This window comes from Alternaria infectoria, assembly GCF_024043175.1.
Source record: "Alternaria infectoria strain BMP 0036 chromosome Unknown scaffold_13, whole genome shotgun sequence".
Classification (NCBI taxonomy): Eukaryota; Fungi; Ascomycota; class Dothideomycetes; order Pleosporales; family Pleosporaceae; genus Alternaria; species Alternaria infectoria.
In genome coordinates this window covers 833,269-857,598 of record NW_026250702.1, presented here as the reverse complement: position 1 = coordinate 857,598, position 24,330 = coordinate 833,269, and the positions used below count along the sequence as shown (strand labels likewise).

The window sequence follows — 24,330 nt, the reverse complement described above, 5'->3', positions numbered from 1 at the left end:
ATGGCCCTCGGTGATAAAGAGCATAATGATGCAACAAGTGAGCAAGTCGATGATGCGGCAAGCATGGAGTTTAGTCCTTCCAATTTGGGTGAAGATTCTATTTTCACGGAGATGCCAGGATCGTTCTCCAATTATGCACATTCTTCTTCACACCGTCGAAAGCCCTCCCTGGAAGCGTCGTCTCGCGGACGACCTACCCCCGCATCCCCACAAACATCTCGGCCTCCAGCGCAGCCCACGACAACAGGCGTGGCTTCGATTATTGTCGATGTCGGCTCCGTAGTCGGTCATATGGACATTTCCACTGGCCGCATCATGGCCGCTATGTTTGCTAGGGCAACACAAGCTCTGACCGGGGAACAGTCCTCAAGCGAAGGAACTGTGAAATCGAAGTCCACGGAAACTTTGGAATCATCTCCCATGAGTTTTGAAGTTTCCGTGCAGAGCATTGCTCTATCGTGGCTGGAGCACGTGTTGGCGGAATCTACGCAGGAAGGGCCGCTTTCAGAGCACCAACTGGAACTTCAACCTTCGGATGCAATATTGAGAGCCAATTTCTCGGCTATACACCTCACCAGTGGCAAGTCTTCCGGTATTTTGCGAACTCAACTTCATATTGGCAAGTTCACATTAGCATCTTTGGATCAAGACATCATTTCCTTCCACAGCTCACGGCCGAAATCCAGACGGTCGGCCAATGTCCCGCTAGAACAACCCAATCACGATATAGAACTGAAGTACGAGCAGGGGCAAGACGATCGTATCACCATCGTCACCCGTCCCCTCAACATTTTGTTTGACATCCAGAAACTGGACGACGCGTTGGGCTCCTTTGGTGGGTTCAGCGGCGTATTAGAGTTGAGCAACTCCATCAACTCTAGTAGCGCAGTCGCAAGTCCTGTCATATGTCCAGCCCGTTCTCGGCCTCGCGGTGTACATTTTGGTGATGGTCTACCTCCCCCTGTCAAAGAATCACCACCCAAGAAGTCTCCGAAGATCGACGTAAAACTCGGTGAGGTATCTTTGGCCCTCAGGGGGAAGTCATGTTCCATGCAACTTCACACGACGACGGTACGCATTGCTGTACGGCAAAGCAATGTGCGCCTCAAAGTTTCCGAGACACAGCTGACTGGCCCTTACACCGAGGTCGCCCCCAAGACTGTACCTTTCTTTGGAGAATTGAAAGGCACTGAAATCAACTTTCTCTTCGCTCCTGGCGAGCAGGATCTCACCAGGCTAATATCCTTAATCACGCCATCAAAGAACCCGTACGAGAACAACGACGACATCCTCATCGAAACCTTGCTACGTCAGCGAAAGAAAGGTTCCGTACTCCGAGTTGAAATCGCTGAAATCGGTGTTCATGTTTCAGATCTTGAACACATGAAAGCCTTTGAGGCTCTGGGGACAGAGCTGGCTCGATTATCCAAGGTCACCAAATACTTGCCAGATGATGATCGACCTGGTCTTCTAAGCCTCGCATCGGTGAAACGGCTGGATGCTCGCGTCACTGTGAATGAGAAACTTGGAGATGTCTCAGTCATCTTGCAGGAATCGGCATTAGCACACGTCGGAGTTCCTGCTTTGCTTGCTGTCGAAGTAAGCAAAGCGACTGTTCGGCGCAACGAAGAAGTATTGGTCCATGAAGTTGTGGAGCTAGACCCATCGGACGAACTACCCGTCATCATGCTGAGGATGGTGGGCGATGAGATGGACCCCATGGTGAAAGTCAAGTTATTCAACCTATGCGTTGAATACCGAGTCAGCACGATTATGGCAGCGCTGGGGATTGCTGAGGATGGCACGGTAGACGATCTGGCTATAGGCCTGGCCTCAAGCGTCGCAACCGTCACAGGCGCATCCTCTCCTAAAACCATCAGCCGACAATCTTCCCAGGCGAGTTCGCCAGTCACAGCAGTCTCTCAGCCGCTTCAGGTCGATCTTTTACTGAGGGATTGCGCAATTGGTCTCAATCCTCGGAAATCACTCTCGAAGGGTCTCTTCGTCCTCACGGAAGCGCATGTTACGGGTAAGCAAGCAAGAAACGACTACTCTGTCACGGTCGACCTCCGCAAGGCTTCGATGCATGCTATAGATGACATAGCGCGCCTAGTAGAAGACCACGGACCTGTCTCGACCATACCCTCTGCCAACGGCCAATTAAATGGGCTGAAAAGCTTGGGCTATGTGTCTTTGAGTTCGATTTCGGCCGCAAAGATATTTGTCAATATTGGAGGTGATGGACGGGAACACCCACAGCTCGTGGACGTGGAGTTCCAAAATGAGCTGTTTGTTATCGAGTCATGCGCAGATTCTACACAGACGCTCATGACAATTCTGAGCGGTCTACAGCCCCCGACGCCACCATCAACCGCAGAGCGATATCGTACGATGGTACCGCTACAGCAAATGATGAAGTCATTCACTGGCGATGAACTTTTGCAAGATGAAGAAGCCGAGGCCGATGACTTCATGAGCAATGCTGACTTGATGGAAGATGATCTGTCAAAGAGTCTTACTTTCGTTGGGGGACTCTACAATTCACAACCCTTACCGACTGATGAGGAAATGGGTGACAGCCTGTTGGCAGAAGACGATCTCAGCGCTTTGGCCACACCGCCTATAACTCGCCAACGTGGCGATCGAGCTCTCCTTGAGAGCTTCCAGGAGAAGCACGAAGTCACTCAAGGAGAAGAAGCGTTTGATTTTGACGGCGACTACTTCGGAGGGTCAAATATCGAACCAAAGGGTAAAGCCCGTAAATGGGATTCTGCCAAGAACCAATATCATCCATCCAATGAGTTCAAGGTTACAGGCGCTCCACTAAAGGTACGCGTCCGCGACGTCAACGTAATCTGGAACTTATACGACGGCTATGACTGGCCTCGAACACGCAGCGTTATCAGCAAAGCTGTGGATGACGTTGAGGCTCGCGCCGAGGAGCGACGGCATAAGGGACGAGAAGAGGATGACGACGATGACTTCGTTGAGCAAGACTTCCTCTTCAACTCGGTTTGGATTGGTGTGGATGTGAAGGACGAGAAAGGAGCTCTAGCCCGACGTATCAACCATGATATTGACGATCTTGCCAGCGAGACGGGCAGTTACGCGACGTCAACAGCGACACGCTCGACTGGAGCTACTCTACGGCCTCGAAGTACTACCAAATCTAGGCGTCGTCTCAAGCTCGAGCGTAGTAAACACAAAAAGATTGCATTCTCCCTCAGCGGGGTCGGAGTTGATCTTGTCGTCTTTCCGCCGGATACAGGCGAGACGGTCAATTCCGTTAATGTCCGCGTACGAGATCTAGAGGTTTTCGATCACATGCCTAGCTCTACCTGGAAGAAGTTTGTCACGTGCGCAATCGATCCAGCGAAGAGAGAGCTCATTCGTCCGATGATAAATCTTGAACTCAACACGGTCAAGCCGATCACTGATCTAGCGGCTTCGGAGCTCGTCATTAAAGTAAGTCTTGATGCATGTTGAACATCCCAGTTCTTGCTAATTTGATCATCAGGTGTCTATCCTTCCACTCCGCTTGCATATCGATCAGGATGCTTTGGACTTCATCACGCGTTTCTTTGAGTTCAAAGATGACTCCGCACCCGCTAGCAGCCCGGCTGCTGACCAGCCTTTCATTCAGCGGTTGGAAGTGATGGCAGTCAAGCTGAAGTTGGACTACAAGCCAAAGCGCGTGGACTATCGTGGCCTCCGGTCCGGCCACACAACGGAGTTCATGAATTTTCTCGTCCTCGACGGCTCGGACATCACCTTACGCCACGCAATTCTATACGGAATCACATCGTTCGACAAACTTCACAAGACTCTCAATGACGTGTGGTCACCGGATGTCAAGAACAATCAGTTACCAGGCGTACTATCGGGGCTGGCAGGACTGCGACCTTTTGTGAATGTCGGTTCCGGCCTCAAAGACCTCGTCGTTATTCCAATGCGCGAGTACAAGAAAGACGGTCGAATTGTGCGCAGTCTGGGGAAGGGTGTACACGCATTCGCTATGCACACAACGTCAGAGGCAGCACGTCTGGGTGCGAAGGTGGCGATCGGCGCGCAAACTGTGCTGGAAGGCACTGAGGAGTTCTTGAACCCACAGACTGCCTCATCGAGCCGCCATCAATCCCTCGACTGGGATGGCGAAGATCCTAGTTCCGATACAGAAGAGCCACGCGCCGTATCGAACTACGCCAATCAGCCGATCGGTGTGGGCGCTGGTCTTCGCAGCGCGGTCCGGCACTTCGAACGCGACTGGAACACTGCTCGTGACGCAGTAATCGCGATTCCTGCATCGGTCATGGAAGAGGGTAGCGGCACGGGTGTCGCAAGGGCCTTTCGTCGACATGGACCGACTGTCGTCTTGCGCCCTGCAGTTGGTTTTACGAAAGCGGTGAGCAATGCGTTACTAGGCGCAGGCAATGCGCTTGATCCCGAATCGAGGCGTAAGATTGAAGATGTAAGTGGTGCTACTATACTAGTGATGTGAGCAGGACTGACATTTGTGCAGAAATACAAATCTTACTAGCGACCAGTCCTCGTTAACACGAGTATGAAGCGAAGTAGCGGGCCATCTCTGCTGTAGGCTGTTTGTTCTCGATCTAGTGTTTCTCTTCACTTTCTTCAGAGCGTTTGCATAGCGACGGACGGAGTTTGGGTGGTGAAGGCGTCGCATTTCCAGCCTTTTGCTATGCCGTTGGCACTGGGCAGGCGTTGTCACACATTTTGACATTTTGATCTTTCGCTGAATACCACTGGATTTCCTTTGAAGTGTATATAATACTAGATTACAAGCCGCAGAACGTGCTCTGTGTACAACACTGTCGCCCGCTCCTGTACATGCTTCCCAAGGCTCCCATTCTGATGTTGTGTTTCCCGTTAATCATGAGCCTTTCGGACCCATAACTGCGTCCTTCGGGTATCAAGGGCGTGCTCATACCCTTGGTAGGTGAGTACCTAACGATGCATCTCTGCTACTGAACTAACAGCGCCATCCCCGGACTAGCCTGTCCCAACGCCTGTTCCCCGTCCCATTGCGCACGCCGCCTCGTTTCTACCTCACGGGCGGCACGTCGGTCTCGAAGAGGAAGGGTATCGATTCGGTCGTCTTCGCAGCTACGACGTGTCATCTCACAGAACTTTTCGTTTTCGGGTGAATCCATATTGATCAAAAAGTCGACCTTGCGACGGGAGATGTTGAGGCTCATGGTGACGTTTCTGGTACTTGATCTGAACCTGGTCAGCTGCTGTCGAAGCTCCCGAGCGCGGGGACGCCTCACACACGTGAGAATTTACAGTGGAACGTGGGTGATTCAGCTCAGAGCAATGTTTGGTCTTGTGTCACCCCGGTTCGGTATTGTGGTTTTGGTTGGGATGATGGTGAAAGCTTCTAGATGTTTCGTTGGGTGAAGAAACTCCGCTCAGGTAGTTCTATTGCAGATCTGGTCGTGAGTAGATTCGTGTGCCGTTCGACGTGGAGAGATAAGGACACGCAGGATTTATGTGGAGGGGCGGCTGAGGCCGCCCCTTAAACTTGACCGCAGTCAAGGTGCATGAGCTTCGCCACATTTGTGTGACCGGTACCATAGATGCATGGGCTAAGCTCATCCGAGCTTCAACTTGCTCCCCGACGCATCTGTCGAGTTACTTTCAAGTACCTAAGTAGATAAGGATCGCTTCGTCTGACCCATTCACTCCACCTTAATACATGACTGTTTTGCGTAAAATCCATCGTCACCTGGGTACAGCATATGATATCGAACCTAACCGATCAAGGCTCAAGCATAGCTACAACTTCATGGCCCCGTCTACCTCGCCTCTTGATATCGATCTCGCAGACGTCAGAAATGGCTATCCATCGCTAGCCAAATGGATCGCTCGAGATCCTGACGATGAGCCGCTTGTGTTTTCGCAAATTTGGAGTACTTGCAGCGCGCAACATATTGTCGCTGCAATACCAGATGGTGACACTTGAAGATGAGATCGAAGGTCTAGAATCTGAGATCAGGCAGTCAGCCGATCTGGACACCCGCCGGTCGCTTCAGCGGTGGGAAGTTATGTGCGAACGGGCGATACCCAGTTCTAACAGCCTCGAATTGCAGCTTCAAGTAAAGCTCAAAGAATTGCAGGGGTTATTGCAAGAATACTGTTGGTCTCTTCATCACATCTTGGGCTTCATGCTGATTCATTGGCCAGACGAAGCGCTGACCTTGCGCGCTCAAGTCGCCCAACTCGGTAAACCCAGTCAACGAATCTTGACCACCTACACAGATTATCTCAACGGAACCGCGATTCAAAACATGCCAGTCTCCTCGAAGAAGCTGATTTTTGGTCGCGCGAGCAAGTTTCTGGAAGATGCACAAGACCTTGTGGCTCTTCAGAAGCCGTCCAACCAAGATTACCTGTCTCGTTCGCTGAGGAACCACTGGCTCTTCACCAAACATTCACCACGCGAGGAACTCGACAGATCAAACAGATATAATGACACACTCGTCGCACAGGTTGTGGCTGCGATAAGCATGGTTCTCGCTGCAGTTTTGCTAGTCGGCGCGATTGTTAGTCTCTACTTTCTGAGCAACCCAAACGCAAAGCTAGGGCTCATAGCCGTATACACATTGCTATTTGCACTGAGTGTAAGGCTTTGCACGAACGCAGGACGAGCAGAAGTCTTCGCTGCCACTGCGGCATATGCTGCTGTATTAGTAGGTTCGTTTCGCCCTCTACGAGACCTTGTGGCCTCTGCTAAGTTTGCGCAAAGTGTTTGTGAGCGGCGATTTCGGTGACAGCAATGGTGAATGTTTTATACAGCTCGAGGGAGGACTCTGGAAGACTGTGAGCTGTCCCTAGGAGGTGGAGCCGGCTATAGGGAGCGAGTTCAACACCACTTAGCCTATATACTGTATTGAAATGCGAGTTGTGGGCTTTGACGTGTTCACCGTTTAGTAAGACCCTGGATTTCAAATTGAAATCTGACAGGCGTGCACGTGCCAAGACGCGAAAATTGTGCCACCAACACACGTAGAGATGTGCTAGATAAGAAGCGCGTGCGCACATTTCGCCATCCAACGCTTTATGACGTTAGTTCCGGCAGCGCATAAAGTCGCGTTTACAAGAGCGGGTGACGCGTACTTGAGTGGAAGCAGACCAACAAGAACATGATTACTGATCCCGAGGCTGGCAAAAACACCATATAACAGCAGCCTGGTTGTGCACGCACGACGTGTACAGCTACCCGGTTCAAGGTCTTTTCACGTTCACGTTGCACATATGTTCTTCGAGAACAATCAATCAAGGCAGTGAACAATGGGGCATGAGTTCATTAATATCGGGATGCTTTCTAAAGCCGGAGAAGATTCCGTGTGAAGAAGACGATCGTCTGGTGTGGCATCTCGAATTCGTACAGAACCATCAATGCTTTGATGATCCGGTTGGTGCAGCTCTAGTAAGTATACCTGAAGCCCTTCTGGTCGCCATCCTGTGCGTACGTTAACATCTTGCCACATGAGTAGAAGGTTGAGAAGACATACATCATTGTACTCTAGTTCGAGCTCACCACGATCCGCACGCTTGTTCAAGCTCCATGATCTCAGTGTTATGAGAATGACAATGACGATTGTGAGCAGGCAGCACGCAATGCAGGCGTACAGTCCTGGCTCGTATCCGGGCTTGTCTTGTTCCCTACTCGACATTAGAACGGCATGGTCGATGGAATGCAGTTTGCAGATACACACCTGAAAACGAGACCTCCAGCGATACCACCAACACCACCCATGCCGACCAGGATGGCAGAACAGAACGCGCGCTTCCACTGGCCTCGGATATTGTTCGCCTGGTATGACATCGTCGCGGGAATGTTGCTATTTGCGCCAGCGGTGGTCAAGAAGACGCCGAAGTACCTGACGTTCGGGTTGGAATGGAAACCCATGATGGGCAGACCGACAAGGCAGAGAACCATATTGAACAGGATGATGGGTCCGCGAAGGTGGTATTTGTCTCCAAGCCAGCCGGTGGTGTACATGACGATGGCAGCAAAAGCGTAAGGAGGAGCAACGAGACACTGGGCAGCGCCGGTGCTGAAACCCATGTTCAATGTTAGGATGATGGGCAGGAAGTACGCCAGTGCGTATGTAACTGTGGTGGTGTTGAAGAATATCTATACCCGTCAGCGAATGGGAGATCATTGGAAATATTGGGGCTTACCATCGCGAAACCCCAGATTTTGATGTCAGCACCACCCTTGAAGAACTTGGCCATGGACCATGGCTCTGGCCTGGCATCACCACGATCCCTGTTGACGCGGTCGATGATGAACATGGCTTCACGCTCAGTCAGGAAGTTCCAGGACTTATGCGCCTTGTCCGGGAAATCAACCAGAGCCCAGTAGCCGACGATACCAAGGAAGCATGTGAGCGCGCCTTCGATGATGAAGATCCCTAATTGGAAGATGCAACGTCAGCAGAGTCACATCAAGGCGTAACCGGGCGATGACTTACAGCGCCAACCATTCAGGCCCTGCTGTCCCTTCAGTTGCATCAAGCCGTAAGCGAGGATACCGGCGCAGGCAGATGCCAAACTTCCAAGGATGTAGAAGCATGAGTATCGCTTTCCGATATCAAACCGGGTATCTGAGAGAGGTCTTAGCAAATTGCGGCGATCCAAGGGCCGGCATGCGCTTACACCAGGTGGACAGCAAGTAGACACAGCTCGGGAAAAAGCCAGCCTCTAGGATTCCCAGGAGGACTCGTAGCGCGGACATGGTACCGTAACTATCGGCAAAGCCCATGCCAATCATGACACCGCCCCACAGCACAACGATAGCCGATAGGAAATTGCGAGGTCCGAGATAACGACAGATGACGGTTGCCGGGGGTTGGAAGACGATGTAGGACGCGAAGAATACGATGGTGACGATGGAGTAGCGAGAAATTGAGCCCTCTAGGAGACCGAGTTTGAGGTCAACGGTCATACTACTTGCTGTTAGTCTTGATACCGCGCAATCTCGCACGTGTCATGCACGAACCCAGCAATGGCAGCGGCACTGAGGTTGGTGCGGTCCATCAGACTGATGCAGTAGAGCACTCCCACGGTTACGACGAGGCGTCGGTCGATGCGATGAATGATCTTCTTCTGCTCGCGCTCGCTGAACTCGCACTCGTATCCGGAGCCGTCCTGGGAGCCGTCGACATTCTCCCTAAGAGAGACGGGCCTCTTCTCGAACGCGTCGTCGTCACGCATAACAGCCACTTGGTTGGCCATTGTTGGGGCGCGTAGGGTAGGTGTTGACCTCTAGGGCAGTAGGTGGTGAAGGTGGGTTGTCCGGGTAGGAGCACGGAAGTCGCACACGATAGACGCGTTATATGTCAAAAAGCACCTGCCGTTTGCCTCCCCGCCTGGATGCTGCCAAGTGAAGTGGGCGTGTTGGGAAGGCATCCCGCAGGCAAAGTACCGAGGCTCGGGGATTCACCACTAATTCATCGAGCGTGTGGATACTCATCGAGGACGATACGACGCCATCAGCAGCAAAGCAGGCCACCCGCGGGAAGGAGCGAAAACGCGAAGGCGATGAAAGCTGGGGAGAGGCTTGGCGTGTGGAGACCCCGCATGCTAGCGAAAACCGCCGTGGCTTCCGGATCCACTGACACGCCAGATGACCTGCGAGCGAAGCCTTCCCACGAGCCGGCCGCCCGTTCTTATCGTCCGCCATGGCAAAGCTACTTCTAGGGACGAGAGCTGAAGATTCGGCATGGCCCGGCTGGCGTGCTTTTCTTTGTTCGACCTCACGTTGTGCGACCCAGCTATCAAGCGATCAGCGTCACCACGTTGCAACGACACGCGCGGGGTAAGTGGGCACGTTCCTGACGCTGGAGGAACTCCACATGGACACATTCCACCTTTCAGGCTTGCCCCAGGTGGGAGACTGCTCCGACCTGCTTTGCGGCGTGTGTGGTTCGAGCCGCATTGAAGCTTGGGGCAATGGCACTGATATCCCGTTCCAAGCCTCCGGCGCCTTGGCAGTCTGTTGTCGGCGTCATTCTGATCAATCTCGCGATGCTTGACGCTGAGGAAGATTTCCTTTGCAGACGCTTGCGGCACGCCTACCTCCGCGGGGGACCCGGTAGCCAGCGGCTTGGACTGCGGCGCAAACCCAGGAGTCTCACATTGTATCAGCTCAGCAGAACTGCTCCAGCTTTCACAGGGACATCAAATCTGGTACTGTATTACAAAGCCGCGAATGTGTGGGGCTTTGGCGAGAAAACGACGCCGCATGTAATGCTCTACACCCGAAAGCGAAACCTTCAACACATCGACTCGCTAATTGACGGTGCCTCTAGTCTAGACCAGCAGGCTCCACCAATCTTGTCCCGAACCTGCCATCGTCACAAGCGCTCGCTTATGACTCCTTCACTATCCGTCGCTAGGCCCGACAGCAAGGGATGCTGTGCATGTGTCTACGGGTGCACAGCATCACAGACGTGGCATGATGACACCGCCCAGTATCTACGCTCTGCACGAGTTCGTTCCACTTTCGCGTGTGTAGTCAAAGTCAGGGATGTTCTTGTTGATTGTTCGATCCGGATGCTTATTGAAGGTATAAACCCCAATCATGGTTGTTGATTGAGAGAATAAGCTATGCACCTAGAATTTCCAGTTTTCCTGTATCTACAACTTGCGTTTCTTCCTTTCCATATCGGTTCACCATTCCTTGGGAACCAGATTCCATGCACCCATAACCAGGAGCTCGGTACATGGCGATCGTTGCATAGTAACCCGGTGCTTGGGAGCCTAATCGGTAACCTTCCCAAGACTCTGGCTTCCCAATAAACTCTCCAATCAGCGTTGAGTTGCTACTCAAATGACCGAGGCAATTATGGATTCGACTTTCCAAGCCAACGACACTGAAATCTCAGCTTCGTAGATGCATCCATGACGCGTGCCGCGACCACAATGTTGTGTGGCTCCTAAGTCCTCAACACCACCATGCCTTGGTAACTCGTATGCGATCACCAATCGCGGCGCATGCATGAAAAGAACCGAGGCATTTACGATGTTACCGCGTGGCATCTCAACACTTCCCGCGAGGCACCTGAACATGAACACAATTTCAAGGACCGCATTTACACCATCGATATTGGAAGCGCGCGATTCTACCAATGAGCTGGCTTGGAACCAAACAAGTTCCGAGGCAACGCGCCGTCAGATCCAACGGCCAAGGAACGCCGTACACATCGACACAAGCCACAAAAGTTGCAGTAGGCAGATAGATAGGCTTGGACATTGGCAAGAAAAAGATCCGGCTTCGCTTCGCATGATGAAGACGCAAGATCGCTGAAGCAGCCTTCCGCCAGTACCACACAACGCGTAACAGCTCTCGCATGTGACGACGTTTGAGGTAAGTAATGCTATGTCACTATGGCCTCGCGATTCCTACCATTCTCGACTCAATACGTACCAGTCCCACAAACTTTGCAACTGCAATGAATCAAAACCCCCCAGGCCTCTCGTTGGCTTCGGCGATCATTTCTCTCCAGTATCCGTGGACCCGAAGTAGACCGCACAATTTCCTTTCTGATCCTGGTCTTCCAATTACTGGTCAAAACCTGATGGGACAGATACGGTACATTTGGCATCGGGAGGCGATAACTACAGATGCTGTGCACTTCGAACTGGAGGTGAGGTGCTCGAAGTTACTATATGAAGTATGCGGCATGATGAGACCGTAACTATCCCGGGAAGAGACGCCGCTCGCGATTGATACATTATAGGTCTGCTAATTCTGTTTCGGTGGTCCTCGGGGCAACATAGTAGCCACGTTTAGCATGTAGTCACTCTCACTCTCCTGGAACCCGCATATTCCTCACGGGAAATTCATCGCAACGATACCGCGCACATCATCCACTCGAGTTATTCTATTGCCACAGAAGCAGACAGTAAGAGAGGACATGTGTCTGCATAGCCTCTGTTACGGCATCAACAATCTGTAAGAAGCTTGATTATTGATAAAGATAAACGGTAGTATCTTGGCAAGTTGAAAGAATAAAGTCGCATGATCAACATTCAGTTGTCGCACTATTGAGAGCAATTAATGCTGATAGAATCGGATGAGGAAATCCACGGGCATCAACCATCGAATGTAGACCTGTTCAGCCTTTTGCAGACGACACATCGCTAACCTGAGTATCTGAAAGGAAGTCAAGCGACATATAACGTGATAGGCGATGCGTGAGCAGATTGGTGATGGCTGCCCATATCGCATGAGGGGATTGGGTTAGGCATGGCAACTTTAGCCGAAGTCCAGCCGTCCCACTATGACAACATCGTGCCGAACTCCACCTCAGCATCCCAGCTTGCGCTGCCCTACATCCTGTTTACAGCATTCCACAGCATGTCTCCCACGCGCGTTGATCACGTCGCTCATGCGATACCCACTCTCATGAACCGTCTACCTACTCGAACAACACAATGTACGCACTGACGCTAGCCGGCATTCCCATCTCCATTGGCGCCAACGAAGCGGTACACCAACAGCGGCTGCTAGACGAAGAAGCAGAAAGCGATGAGCGCCAAGAAGAGTTCTACCTAGATGTGTTCTGTGACGCGAAGAGTCGGAAGAGGGACGAGGTGGACGGCGCGATCGTAGCACTGAAAGATGGCAAGGTATATGCGACGGATCGACTTGTTCCTTTGAGCAGGCTGACCAGTGTGTAGATACGCCTTTGGCCCAAAGATCCAGAAACAGGACTACCAAAGCCCGGCCCGAACGATGAGCCACCACCACATCTATTCACCGGGTTCTACCTACCGTTCCCGTCATCAGAACTACCGCATCGCCCAATGCCTGCAACACCAGTGCTAGGCCTCGTCAGTACTGTGCCACCTTCACCACCTCCATCGCCCGCTTCATCCGCACCCTCCACACCATCCCCCACGCCCTCCAACAAAGCTACTCCAAGATCGACAAAGCCCAAGCTCAATTGGCTTTATGCCAACAAGACGACACGCGAATTACGCTACGGACCTCGTGTGGAAGCGAAGAAGCATACAGTAGGGCCTTGGGACTGGACAGAGGATGAGCAGGGGCTCACGTTGGATGGAGAGGAATGTCTTGTTGCCGTGGAAGAGGAGAAGGGTGGATATGGTTGGGCTGTGTACTGGGATTGGGAGGATGACTGCCTCAAGGAGCAGGGGATAGGTAAGGACAAAAGGGTGCTAAGATGTAGCTTGGAAAGGAGACTTGTGGAGGAACAGAGGGTCAAAGGGTTGGATGAGGACTAATCCTACACAAGTGCTGGTAGGAAACAGGGCGAACAGCATTCGTTGCCCAATCATCCAGAACAGCAAACAGTATATTTCATACAGTGTTATACCTTTGCAAGTTATTCGACATATCCACCAATGCCTCACCCCCAATGTGGTTTTTCACTTGTATGCAGACAGGCTTGGCCACTACTTCAAGTGGATGCACTTGCCCTCACTCCAGAGGATCTACAGTAAATTCCGTGGGCACAAGTGACAAAAGTACTTCTCTTCACCATTCACCCTTCACGATGCGTCGTCTTGAAACACAGGCGTTGTGTCAAAGAACGCGAACCTCGCGCGCTCTGATTGGGCGCGAGGGATCGACAGTGAGCGGGGAAACGCGTGCAGGGATGTGCACGTGTCGGGGCCCTCGTTGCCGGGCAGACGCAGGGAAATCAACACAACATCAAATCCACGCCGTGCCTGCATTAGCCACGCCGTCCCACGCACCCTTCTACCCTCTCGCACACCAGCACGATAGACGCCAAATTCACGCCAGCCTTTTGTCTCTTTCACACTACCGGACGGTCCCGGTGCTTTGCTAATCTCTCTGCGACCAGAACACCATTTGCCCCGCTGCAACTCGCGACTCCGTGGTAGATTCTGCAGACTTGCAACCCAACTACACCAAAAGCCTCGTCTTCAACTTCGATATAGACAAAATGAGCGGTGCAAACGCCAACATCGCAGCGCGGTCCGTCCCCCTTCATCCACGCACTCAATCATCTATGGACCTGCCTCTAACACTCTCTCAGTCTGCAAAAGGAGCTTATGGACATCATGACCAAGCCCACCCCTGGTATCACCGCGTTTCCCGATGACGAGAACATGACTGTCTGGACTGCCACTATCGACGGCCCGGCCGACACTCCCTACGCCGACCTCGTCTTCAAGCTGTCCATGGACTTTTCCAACAACTACCCTTACATGCCGCCGACCGTCCTCTACAAGACCCCCATCTACCACCCCAATGTCGACTTCTCAGGCCGCATCTGTCTCGATATCCTCAAGGATAAGTGGAGCGCCATCTACAACATCACCACTGTCTTACTGAGTCTGCAGAGCTTGTTGGGCGAGCCGAACAAGTGAGTCGAATACATATCTGTATCTGCGCAAAGAATGATGTACTAACAACATAACAGCTCGAGCCCGCTCAACGGCCAGGCCGCAGAGCTCTGGGACAAGGACCCCGCCGAGTACAAGCGCCTTGTCCTCGCCCGCCACAAGGCTCCCGAAGACCTGGACGCGTGAGCGCCTTCGCCGCATCTACTTGGATCTGACAGTGTCTCGCGGCTCGGTGCGTCTGACAATCGGCCCGGCATGCTGCTTGACGGCACAGTTTCTTGCGCATCTTCAGCGGGGCGTTGGGTCTAAGCCGATTTTTTGACATCACCTGAACTATCGAGCGAGATGGATATGCTTGGTTGACTTTTGGCTTCGGCATGGAGTTGCATTCGGCGCTTTACACTGGTTCGCATTGCGACGGCGTTGGATAGTGTTAAAGGACAGTGTATTATACTTGCAATTTCTCTTATTTATAAGAGTATCTTTTTATTAAAGTTATTAATATTATAAAAGTTATAAGTAGCTTATTTTACTTTACGTTACTATAGTACTATAAAATAAAGTAAATAGTAACTAAAAAATAAAAATACTATATATAAATATAAGTTAAAGAAGAAAAAATATAAAAAGTAACTACTATAAGTACTACTTCTTAAATATAATATATATATAACTATAGCTACTAATATAATTATCTTTTACTTAAATACTTAGCTTACTTTTAATAGTAAATTACTACTACTTAGTATTTTTTTATAACTTTTAGCTTCTTTAAAGTCTACTATTATAATTAAAAAAATAGTAAGATTATAAGCTATCTATTACTAATCTATTATTATTTTTATAAGTAGTACTTCTTTTAAAGCTTAGCTATACACTAAGTAGTTATATAATACTTAAAAGTATAGTTTTATTCTTAATAAGTATTAAAGTATATAAATATATACGCTAAAAATACTAATATAGCTAATATTTATAAGCGTAAACTAAGTAGCTAAGAACTTCTTAATTACTAAAAAAATAGTAGTATTAAATCTTATTTAATAACTTTAACTACTTAGTATTTAGCTTACTTAAGTAGAGTAAAATATTCTAAATAGTTAGTTTAAGAATATAAACTAAAAAACGTAAATATTAGCTATTCTAGTAGATTATAGAATTATTATATAAAAAATATAAAGAAGTATTATAATAGCTAAGTAGCTATTATAAGTAATAGGTTATTTAGTTAATTATTTAGTTTGTCTAGTTTGTCTAGTGCTAGTACATTAAATGTAAAGTCTAGTGTTAAAGGATAGTTACAGTAACTCGACTTTAATGTCTTGTGGCGTTGCGATCTTAGGAATTACGAATACCTACGACAAATCTCTGTTTTACAACATGCCTTCTTGATGTCTTTATTCTGTTGAGTGATGTTGCAGTGCCATGCCATCGGTGGCTGCTTATCCCACCAACACCAACTCACCCAGCCATCGCCTCAGTGTACGACAACACGTACAAAACTCATTAGAGCAACAGATCCAACACGAGAATAGCACAGACACGAATCATCATCTACTGCTCGTGTGCGCAAAAACATGGCGGTGTCGCCCAACACAGGCGACCTCAGCAGCGCGATCGCCTTGCCCCACGCCACTGCCGCTCAACGCGGGATCGAAGACCGGGGTCACGCCGCACCTTCGGAGTCTGCACTTGCGCCCACGCCCACGCGCCCAGCGCCGTCCCCCAGGGCCTGACCGACCTGCACATCAGTTGATCACCGCGCGCCTCGCCGATCAGGGCACGCAATCCACGATTTTGCTTCTTCCAAGTTTTCTAGACTTTCTAGACAACTGAAACTAGACAAGCTGCGCAAGTCAGGTTAGTGACGACGTACATGGCGGACTGACAGTGTACGAGTTGAGATTACAAAGCCATGCGATGCGTTATGAACTTCTAAATGGAGATTAGATGGGGTCTGGGTCATGGCGTTATGCATGACGGCGTTTCTGAGGTGGTGGTGTGCTGTGGCTGGGAGGCTGGGAAGCCCTTCGGATCGGGGATGCGCAATGGGAAGGTCTGAGTGCGACGCTATTATTTCCGCAGCGGCTGTTGAGGCAGACTTAATATTCTAGGTTTACCACAATCAATTGCGGACATTGGATGCGTGGCCAGCCATGTGGGAGCCACTCTGTCCGGCGCCCAATCTCCCGAAACCTCGTATTGCGTCGCGCGCGTAGCCAGGAAATGATGCGGACCTCTGGTGATGTGACAGGAGGGTCATCCGTAACGGTGCTGACGTAGTGTTCGTGAGGAATGTTTTTGCTCGGACTTGCTTTCCAATGTTAATGACATTTGCATAGTATAGGGGTAGTTCTAGATTAACGTTGTGTACTGAAGTGCGGCTTTCAGTACCGCAGAATCGCGGAGAAAAGCAAAGTCTCCATGCAGAGTGGGTATCAGCCTCATTCGTCAAGGATAAAATCCGATCATGATGAACACGCCCGGTTCGATCGGGTAGCACGAATTAAGCGGGAGGCGAATACTCAATTACCCCAGTTGCCGGCGCAGTCATCTGCAGACCTAGAAAGGTGCTGGACAAAGGCGAGGCAAGTTTTGGGGCTGAATCGCGATATGCAGTCTCGATCTCAGGTTTGCAGCGTTGCTTTTCGACACAACGTTGCACGAACGAGGGGCGAACCCATCGAAAAGTAATAGCACTCACATCGTTGTGCTCACTTTCCATGGAGATTTGATGATCTTGTGACGGCAGCTTGTGGTACCTCATCTACGTACCCCGCGATGGCCTCGCAATGCAATATCGCCAAAAGACGGGGTCAGGGGTGCAGATATTATACCTCGGATGCCTTCCAGAACACGGAAGGTCTCCAAATTGGAAGACGCTTTGCAGACCCGATGAGGTCGGGAGTGACGGCTGATCGATGTTGATCTTAGACATCAGCTGTTCGCATGGCTTGCTGGTAATGTTTGTTAGACACACTGGATGGGCAACACTGGCGAGCGATACGGATTGTATATGCAGGTCAGCGTTGGTCTCGCTGCAGGTGCTCGGGAAGGTCAGAAGCAACCACGAACACACGCTGCTCGTCTACCTGCAGCCGTCGTTACTCATGCACATGTTGAGTAACATGTTCGTTCACGCATTCGGTTATTGTTGCTGGCCGTCGAACCGGACGCGAGGTTCCGACGCGGATGGCTTCTAGTCTCTGATTTAGTCTCCACCATACCGCCTGACGCTGCAGCCGATGATATTCTACGAATCATAGAGGCAGCCCTGCTTGCCGACGTACGCCTGGTCAAATGGTTCGTCGTAGTCCATGAGTGTGGCTGACTGCTAGAGGTGGGGGGTTGGAGGAAGTGACATGACTCGCATGAAAACTTTGAAGCGCGACGAAATCAGCGATGAATTATGTAGTCGTTTCGAGACACTGATGAAAGCTTGGAGAGCTGCTGGTATTTGCAGAGTTCCACCATAGCTCCCACAAGTGAGTCGTTCGAGGAAGCAAGCTCCCCACTCTCGGTGGAGGGTTCCGCAGGCACCAAAATAGGTCGGGCTTGGATGACCCTGTCATGGCGCCTCCCGATGAAGCTGATCTAACCAGCACCGAACCCGCCGCGCCGGATGACAGCGCGGGTGACGCGATGCCCCCAACCGAAAGCCTCAGCCCGTGAGGAATCTTTCTGGTCAGGCGATGCGCCCTGGGGGATGGAGAAAGCCTCACTGATAATACTGGAGAGGCAACTGCAGGCCAACGTGAAGCATGGCCTTGCTGTGGTCTCAAACACGGACAGGGCAGCTTGGATTCGAAACAGGTACAGCACATACCCGACCCTGCCTGGCGCACCCGGCTCCCAAATTCCGCGCCCGTCGTTTTTAAACGCAGGCCATTTGCTGCCCGCAGTTCTGCCACGAGTGATGGTGGACCCGCCCAGGCTTGCCAGACTCAGCACACCGTGCAGGTCTGGTCAGCGTGTTGGAATATGGCGCAGCACTGGAGATCGAGTCCCGAGTCAAAAGCTGTCGCTCTGCGCTTTTTGCATGCTGTGATGATGGCATCGTACCGTGACGAGCATGCTGTTTTAATAAAACGAAATGGGACCAGTGGGCGTGAATGGCAATGCCTTGCAGCGGCCACAGATTGAGGTAGCACGAGGTACCTTGCAAGCGGGCCGCCGCTGGATTTGGCACCCTGAAGCGTAATCGTGCTATGCCTCGACCGCCCTTGTCGGCACCACCGCCTTCTCAGGCATGTGTGCTGGCCCAACACCGCAACTCGCTCGGCCTCCGTCCAGCTCACTACCCTTCACTTTTGCGTGGGAACACACTGCATCGTTATAGCAACATTGTCTGGTTCTCCCAGCCGTTGATCCTGTGCGTGACAACCAATCGTTTCAGCATCGTACCTTGATATCCGTGCACGCTTGCTCGCTGGATTCCGGGCGCGCTATGACAGTGACAGTCTGACCTGTCTGACGGTCCTCCGAGCAGCGTCCTTTGTTCGTTCCTCCGTCCTCCTCGAGCCTACCAACGCCTCACCCAAACGCCAGAGACGTCTGTGACGGGTCTCTGCCTCGGACCCGCCTGCACTGCTTGCTCTTCGCTCAGTGCCTGGGTGCTCTCTCCATGCATTGCCTCTCCTAGCAACATCCGGGTGCGAGCTTCACACCTCGTTCCGCCTCTTTGATTCCATAGACGCCAACAACACCAACATGGCGACCTCGCTGCTCCCCCCGGGCGGTATAGCCCTTGTCGGGGCTCCGGATAGCGACGCCGGACTTAAGGACGACAGACGACCGCCTGTGCAGGCCATGCAGGTGGACATTACCCAGGACATTGTCGACGAGCTCCTGGCCAGTGTCAGGAGCGGAAAATCACCGCAGATAATCTTCGGACGGACTCCAGTATGTGTGCACGCTTGGTGTTGGGTTGCTACCTAGGTGTTCCTGGGTGGTTCGACCCGGAATGGGGGCTGGCACGAGCTGGGCTAACCACAACAACAGCAACTCAAGTATGGCGACAAGACGCACATGCTGCAGAGCAGCAGCGAGCTCCATCGATACGAATTGTACAAGTCCAGCGGGCCTGGCGGCCCGGACAGCCTCGAGTTCGCGGGCATGATCAACCACAGTGTGATGGTACACAAGGCGGAGGACGTGACGGCAGGCGTAGACTCGGCGCTGGAGCAGCTACGGAGTAACATGGCTGCGATATCAGAGTTCAAGGAAGCCAACAAGTATGCCTCCCCGGTATCCCATGGCTGCCCACGATCTCTGGCATCAAGTCAAGAGACTCGAGCACCCCTGTCGCGGATGATTGCCATGATGATACCCAGTTGTGTATACCAGGACTGACAAAGATTGCTGCAGGACCATTGTCGGCGATGCTGCTCCCGGGCGCACACCAGCCCATCGCCGCTTCCCGTCGACGGGCTTCAAGGCATCGCACCTCGCTCCTTCCATGCTGGGCTCGCCATCGCTCAGCGCGTCGTCGTCGCCCATGCACAAGCGGGCCCCGACCTCGCAGCCGAGCAACAGCCATGACGTGATCGTCAGCGCGCTCCGAGTGCCCATCATCCACCTCCTTGCGCGGGAGCCCGCCACCGAGGCCTCTCTCGCCGCCACCTGCAGGACGTCGCTGGTCAACATACGAGATGTCCTGCCCAAGATAGCCAAGCGCTCCACTGCCGACGCCGACAAGTGGCAGCTGACGGACAAGTCGTTCCGTGAGGTGAATCCGTTCAAGTTCCCCTACCAGAGCGCCGAGGACCGACAGCAAGCCATTGATGGCGCCATCAAGTCGTTCGACCGCCAGCGGCTGGCAAAAGACGACAAGCTCTGGCAGATCCTGCTGCCCCGTGACCAGAGAGGCCAAGGCATATGCTTGTCGCGTTCGACGGTGAAGGCGCCGGAAGCTAAGCCCAAAGCGAGCACCCCAATGCACAAGATATCTGATCTCACTAAGAAGAAGACGGTCACGAAGAAGGCTGCGGAGAAGCCTGCAGTTGAGAAGAAGCCCAAGGTCGCCAAGGAAGTAGAGATCAAGCCGAAGTCGTCCATGAAGGAGAAGTACTTGGCCCGTGAGAAGGCAGCTGCGGCCGCGAAGGAGGTGAGCGTGAAAGAGGTGAAGGAGGAGCAGCCCACAATAGCAACAGCCCCAGCCTCTTCAACGCCTTCGAGCTCAACTCCTCGCCCCGTCGCACCTTCCAAATCTAACACACCTGCTACCGACGCCTCGAAAATACGCAACAAGAAAGCACCCGCTTCAGAAGGCACCACCAACCCACGCGCAAAACCCAAGATGAGTGGCCGCGATTCGCAGCGAGATCGCCCCGCCAACCGGCCCTTCAAGCCCACCATGCCCATCAACACCAAGCCGAAGAATCCCTCGCCGCTGTCCGCCTCGCCGCCTGTCAATGCCAGCGACTTCGAGGACTCGCACCCAGTCCACAAGGCGCTTGCGGCAGCTCCATCGCCCGCCAAGTCCGGTGGTAACTCTGACCGCTCGCTCAAGCGCAAGGCGAACGACATCGACAGTGACATTCACAACCACAACCTGGCTGTGAAGAAGCCGAGTGGCGACCGCGCAACTCCTACTCACACCCCCTCTCACGCCAACGGCAAGGCCAACGGCTCTACCCCTTCCAGTACTAGCTCCTTGAAGCGCAAGTCGGACGACTCTTCCTCCTCCAACACTCCCACCACTGCGCCCAAGGTCCGCAAGGTCGCTAACATCGACACCGGCCTCGCCTCGCGCTACCACCACAACAACCCACGCGCATCCCCAGGCGCCTCCTCCACATCGACCACTTCACCCTCCATGCCTAACTTGAGCTTCCGACAGACAGTCGAGCTCTCGCAGAGGTTCCAGAAGTACTATAAGAAGTACGAAGAGCTGTACTGGCAGCTGACGGAGGCGGAGAAGCCCCCGACTGAGGCGCAGAGGAACGACCTTCTGAAGATGCACAAGAAGCTCGAGGAAATGAAGAGAGAGATCAAGGCGGGTGCCGTGCACCGTTGAGCACCACACACTACCCGTCACTCACGACGCTGCGCTTAGTGCGCATACGACTTACTACATTACAACCTGCATATATACCCACGGCCTACCGATCTCATAAGGATGGCAGCGAATTGCATACCCACAAAAAGGTGTTTGGGATCTTTCCTACTGGCGGCGTTTGGATGGCAAGACCGGTCACGGATGCATTTGGGATACGGTGTTTTTGTACATTTTCTACTTTCCTTATTCATCAATACGTGTCGCCCACGATCGCTCTCTACATCCACGACTGCGATGATATCTTAATGCTGTCGGTTACAGAAAAGGATCATCTACGAACAATTGCATGGCGCAGTAGCTCTGTTTCAATCACTCCAAATCAATACCATCACAGATGATGGAACCTTTCTCAACATGAATAAACCTCCGTGTGAACTTTGTCCAGAAATGCCGATCACTTTCTGGTGCCTATACACTGCCTGAAGTCCGCTCACGCCACATGCTGGGTAAAGTTATGGATGCCGCAGCCTGCATAAATACCATATCCAACACGTCAAGACCCCGAATACCAATATTAGAAACAAGAGATCAAAACCAGGTGTCTGATTTGGGTTGTTCAACTTGTAATTCCAAAAGCACTCATCTATAGCTCGATGGCATCACAATCTAGATCGTCGCGCCGATCGCCGCTCCTAGGCCCGCTCCCCGGCAAAGACGCCCAACGCCCAGATCCCAGCCGCGGCCCACGATGGTGCAACAGCCGATCGCGCAGCTCTCGAGATCTGCGGCAGCTACCCCCCTGCCAAACGTCATCCATTCAGCCCTACGCGCTAAACCTCCGCTCTAACGCTCTCTTGACGCCATCTTGAGCACACCACCACCCGTCAAGCCGTCAACCATTGTGTGCACGTTAATAACCGCGCGTGCTCCTGTTACCTCACCACTCATGCGCTTACTACGTAATCTCCTCTCCAACTTTACACGTTCAGCACGAACAGCTCCGAAACGCGAATACGCTCACGTTCACGACGTGCAGATTAAGTGGGAAAGAGCGCCAGTTCAGAATCACGGGGAAAAGCAACGGGAAGAAGCTGGCAGTATGTCTCTAAACGGTACGTAAGATCACATAGTTCAATGGGGAAGATGAGACAAGACATCGGCATCCCACATTGGGTCGTCTCAAGTCTCAACGTTCGGGATCCAGCCAAACGGTTACGCGACATCCCGATCCTGTGTTCATTTGCATGAAACAGTTTCGTCGCGGACTCGGGATCTTCAGGCACGCGTTTCGCAGTCTCAACGTCGTTCATGCACTGCGACGAGCGTTTGCGATTCGATGATGAACAGGCGGCATGTCCATGCTAGACATATACAAGGACACCCATCACCAGCCCACCACAACTAACACACCACAGTCTTCAAGCAACCCCTCGCGCTCCACTCGACACAGCCCCTAACCGGCTTCACGCGCTCAGGCTACTGCGAAGTGCCCGCCTCGGACGCCGGCAACCACGCCATCGCAGGTGTAGTATCGAAAGAGTTCCTCGACTTCTCTGCCGCGCGGGGCAACGACTTGCGCCAAGTGGGGCTGACGGATGGCTGCAAGTGGTGTCTTTGTGTGAGCAGGTGGAAGGAGGCGTTTGATGCGAGGACGGGCATGGATGATAAGAAGGTGCCGAAGGTTGTGCTCAAGGCGACGAATGAGAAGGCGTTGAAGGGTGTGGCGATGGATGATTTGAAGGCTTTTGCTGTGGATAAGGAGTAGACGTAGAAGGTCGGGGTAGATGGGGTGGTATTGCTATTGGTGATACTGAATGGTAGATATCGTACATGGATGGAGATACAGAGATCTCTTGGGCCATGACACAGTGGATGTCCTATCTTGTGTCGTCCCAATAGCTCGCAAATCTCATCAAAGACCCACAGCAGCCATCTCTTCCTGCACCTCATCACCCTTTTCAATATCCGCAATCCCCTCATCAAGCGCCACCTCCACATTCTCCAGATCCCTTTCCGTCATCTCCATCAGCACCTCAGGATGCGCTCGCAGCTCCGCAATCCAAGCCTCAAACACCTTCTGGGCCCTCTCTTCAGCACTAATCTCAGCATCCAAGTTGACGGCAATGGCAGCAGTATCTTCGGCGGTAGCGTTCGCGATTCCAGTCGCATGCATCATGGTCTTCTGCGGCTCAACCAAATCCCTCCTTCCCATGACCCTCACACCGGCGTAATAAATCTTCGCACCGATACGGCACAAATGTTTGTGCTTTTCCTTCCTGCATTGGTCGTACATGTCCTCCTTGAAGTTCTTGTCGATTTTCTTGCGGGCTTGCTGTTGGGTGGCTTGGTTAGTTTGTGGCTCTTGTGCATAGGAGAAGACCGAAGAAGAAAACCGGCGCGGAATTGTAGAAAGGAAGGAAGGAGTAACTCACATGACCCAGCCTCCCCTGCCTCTTGAAGTTTCGATACGCAAAGTCGTGTCGGATACATGCTGGTTTGACTACATGACGTTAGATCTACCACTCTCTCTCTCCGATATTAGTGAACTCACAGTCCCACTTAAACGGCCTGTCATCAACGCCTGTACAAGCATCCGTCACCCAGTCCAGACCCGTAACACCGTAAGAGGCCTCATGGTTATGCCACATGTCCATGAAGTGCCAGAGAGGCTCGACAAAGACCATGTAGTTCACGGCCTTGGCTTCCAGGGTGTGGGCCGTCATGTCTTTCTCGAGTTCCGCGGCGGCTTTCTTCTTGTCTTTGTGGGCGGAGGCATTGGGGATGAGGACGGCGGTTAGGGTGAGGAGGTTGAGAAGGGGGGTGTTGAATTTCATGATTGGCTGGTGGCTGATGGCTGGTGAGAATGTGGATGGGAAGATGGAGGATCAAGGTGCTGGGAGATGTGGAATATAAATGGGGGCATTTTATCGCGATGCTTGGAACGGTAAGATAGGGGACAG

At 52.2% G+C, this 24,330-nt stretch overlaps 6 protein-coding genes across 6 annotated transcripts; 5 read left to right on the top strand and 1 right to left on the bottom strand.

Annotated features, from left to right (window-relative positions):
• Positions 1–4,498, top strand: J4E92_007775 (uncharacterized protein; the record flags this gene model as incomplete). The annotated part of the gene is made up of 2 exons (XM_051499138.1): positions 1–3,465; positions 3,518–4,498. The coding sequence occupies 2 exons, from the start codon at positions 1–3 to the stop codon at positions 4,496–4,498; spliced, it is 4,446 nt and encodes a 1,481-aa protein (XP_051350873.1).
• Positions 4,499–12,468: 7,970 nt separating this feature from the next.
• J4E92_007774 (uncharacterized protein) lies at positions 12,469–13,281 on the top strand (the record flags this gene model as incomplete). Its single annotated transcript, XM_051499137.1, has 2 exons — positions 12,469–12,663; positions 12,715–13,281. 2 exons carry the CDS (start codon positions 12,469–12,471, stop codon positions 13,279–13,281), a joined length of 762 nt encoding a protein of 253 aa, XP_051350872.1.
• Positions 13,282–13,967: 686 nt separating this feature from the next.
• UBC11 (Ubiquitin-conjugating enzyme E2 11) lies at positions 13,968–14,556 on the top strand (the record flags this gene model as incomplete). The annotated part of the gene is made up of 3 exons (XM_051499136.1): positions 13,968–13,999; positions 14,061–14,390; positions 14,448–14,556. 3 exons carry the CDS (start codon positions 13,968–13,970, stop codon positions 14,554–14,556), a joined length of 471 nt encoding a protein of 156 aa, XP_051350871.1.
• A 4,524-nt stretch (positions 14,557–19,080) lies between these two features.
• On the top strand, positions 19,081–21,388 carry J4E92_007772 (uncharacterized protein; the record flags this gene model as incomplete). Its single annotated transcript, XM_051499135.1, has 3 exons — positions 19,081–19,272; positions 19,372–19,604; positions 19,738–21,388. 3 exons carry the CDS (start codon positions 19,081–19,083, stop codon positions 21,386–21,388), a joined length of 2,076 nt encoding a protein of 691 aa, XP_051350870.1.
• Positions 21,389–22,469: 1,081 nt separating this feature from the next.
• J4E92_007771 (uncharacterized protein) lies at positions 22,470–23,135 on the top strand (the record flags this gene model as incomplete). The annotated part of the gene is made up of 2 exons (XM_051499134.1): positions 22,470–22,482; positions 22,786–23,135. The coding sequence occupies 2 exons, from the start codon at positions 22,470–22,472 to the stop codon at positions 23,133–23,135; spliced, it is 363 nt and encodes a 120-aa protein (XP_051350869.1).
• A 147-nt stretch (positions 23,136–23,282) lies between these two features.
• J4E92_007770 (uncharacterized protein) lies at positions 23,283–23,963 on the bottom strand (the record flags this gene model as incomplete). Its single annotated transcript, XM_051499133.1, has 2 exons — positions 23,283–23,702; positions 23,958–23,963. The coding sequence occupies 2 exons, from the start codon at positions 23,961–23,963 to the stop codon at positions 23,283–23,285; spliced, it is 426 nt and encodes a 141-aa protein (XP_051350868.1).
• Between the last annotated feature and the right edge of the window lie 367 nt (positions 23,964–24,330).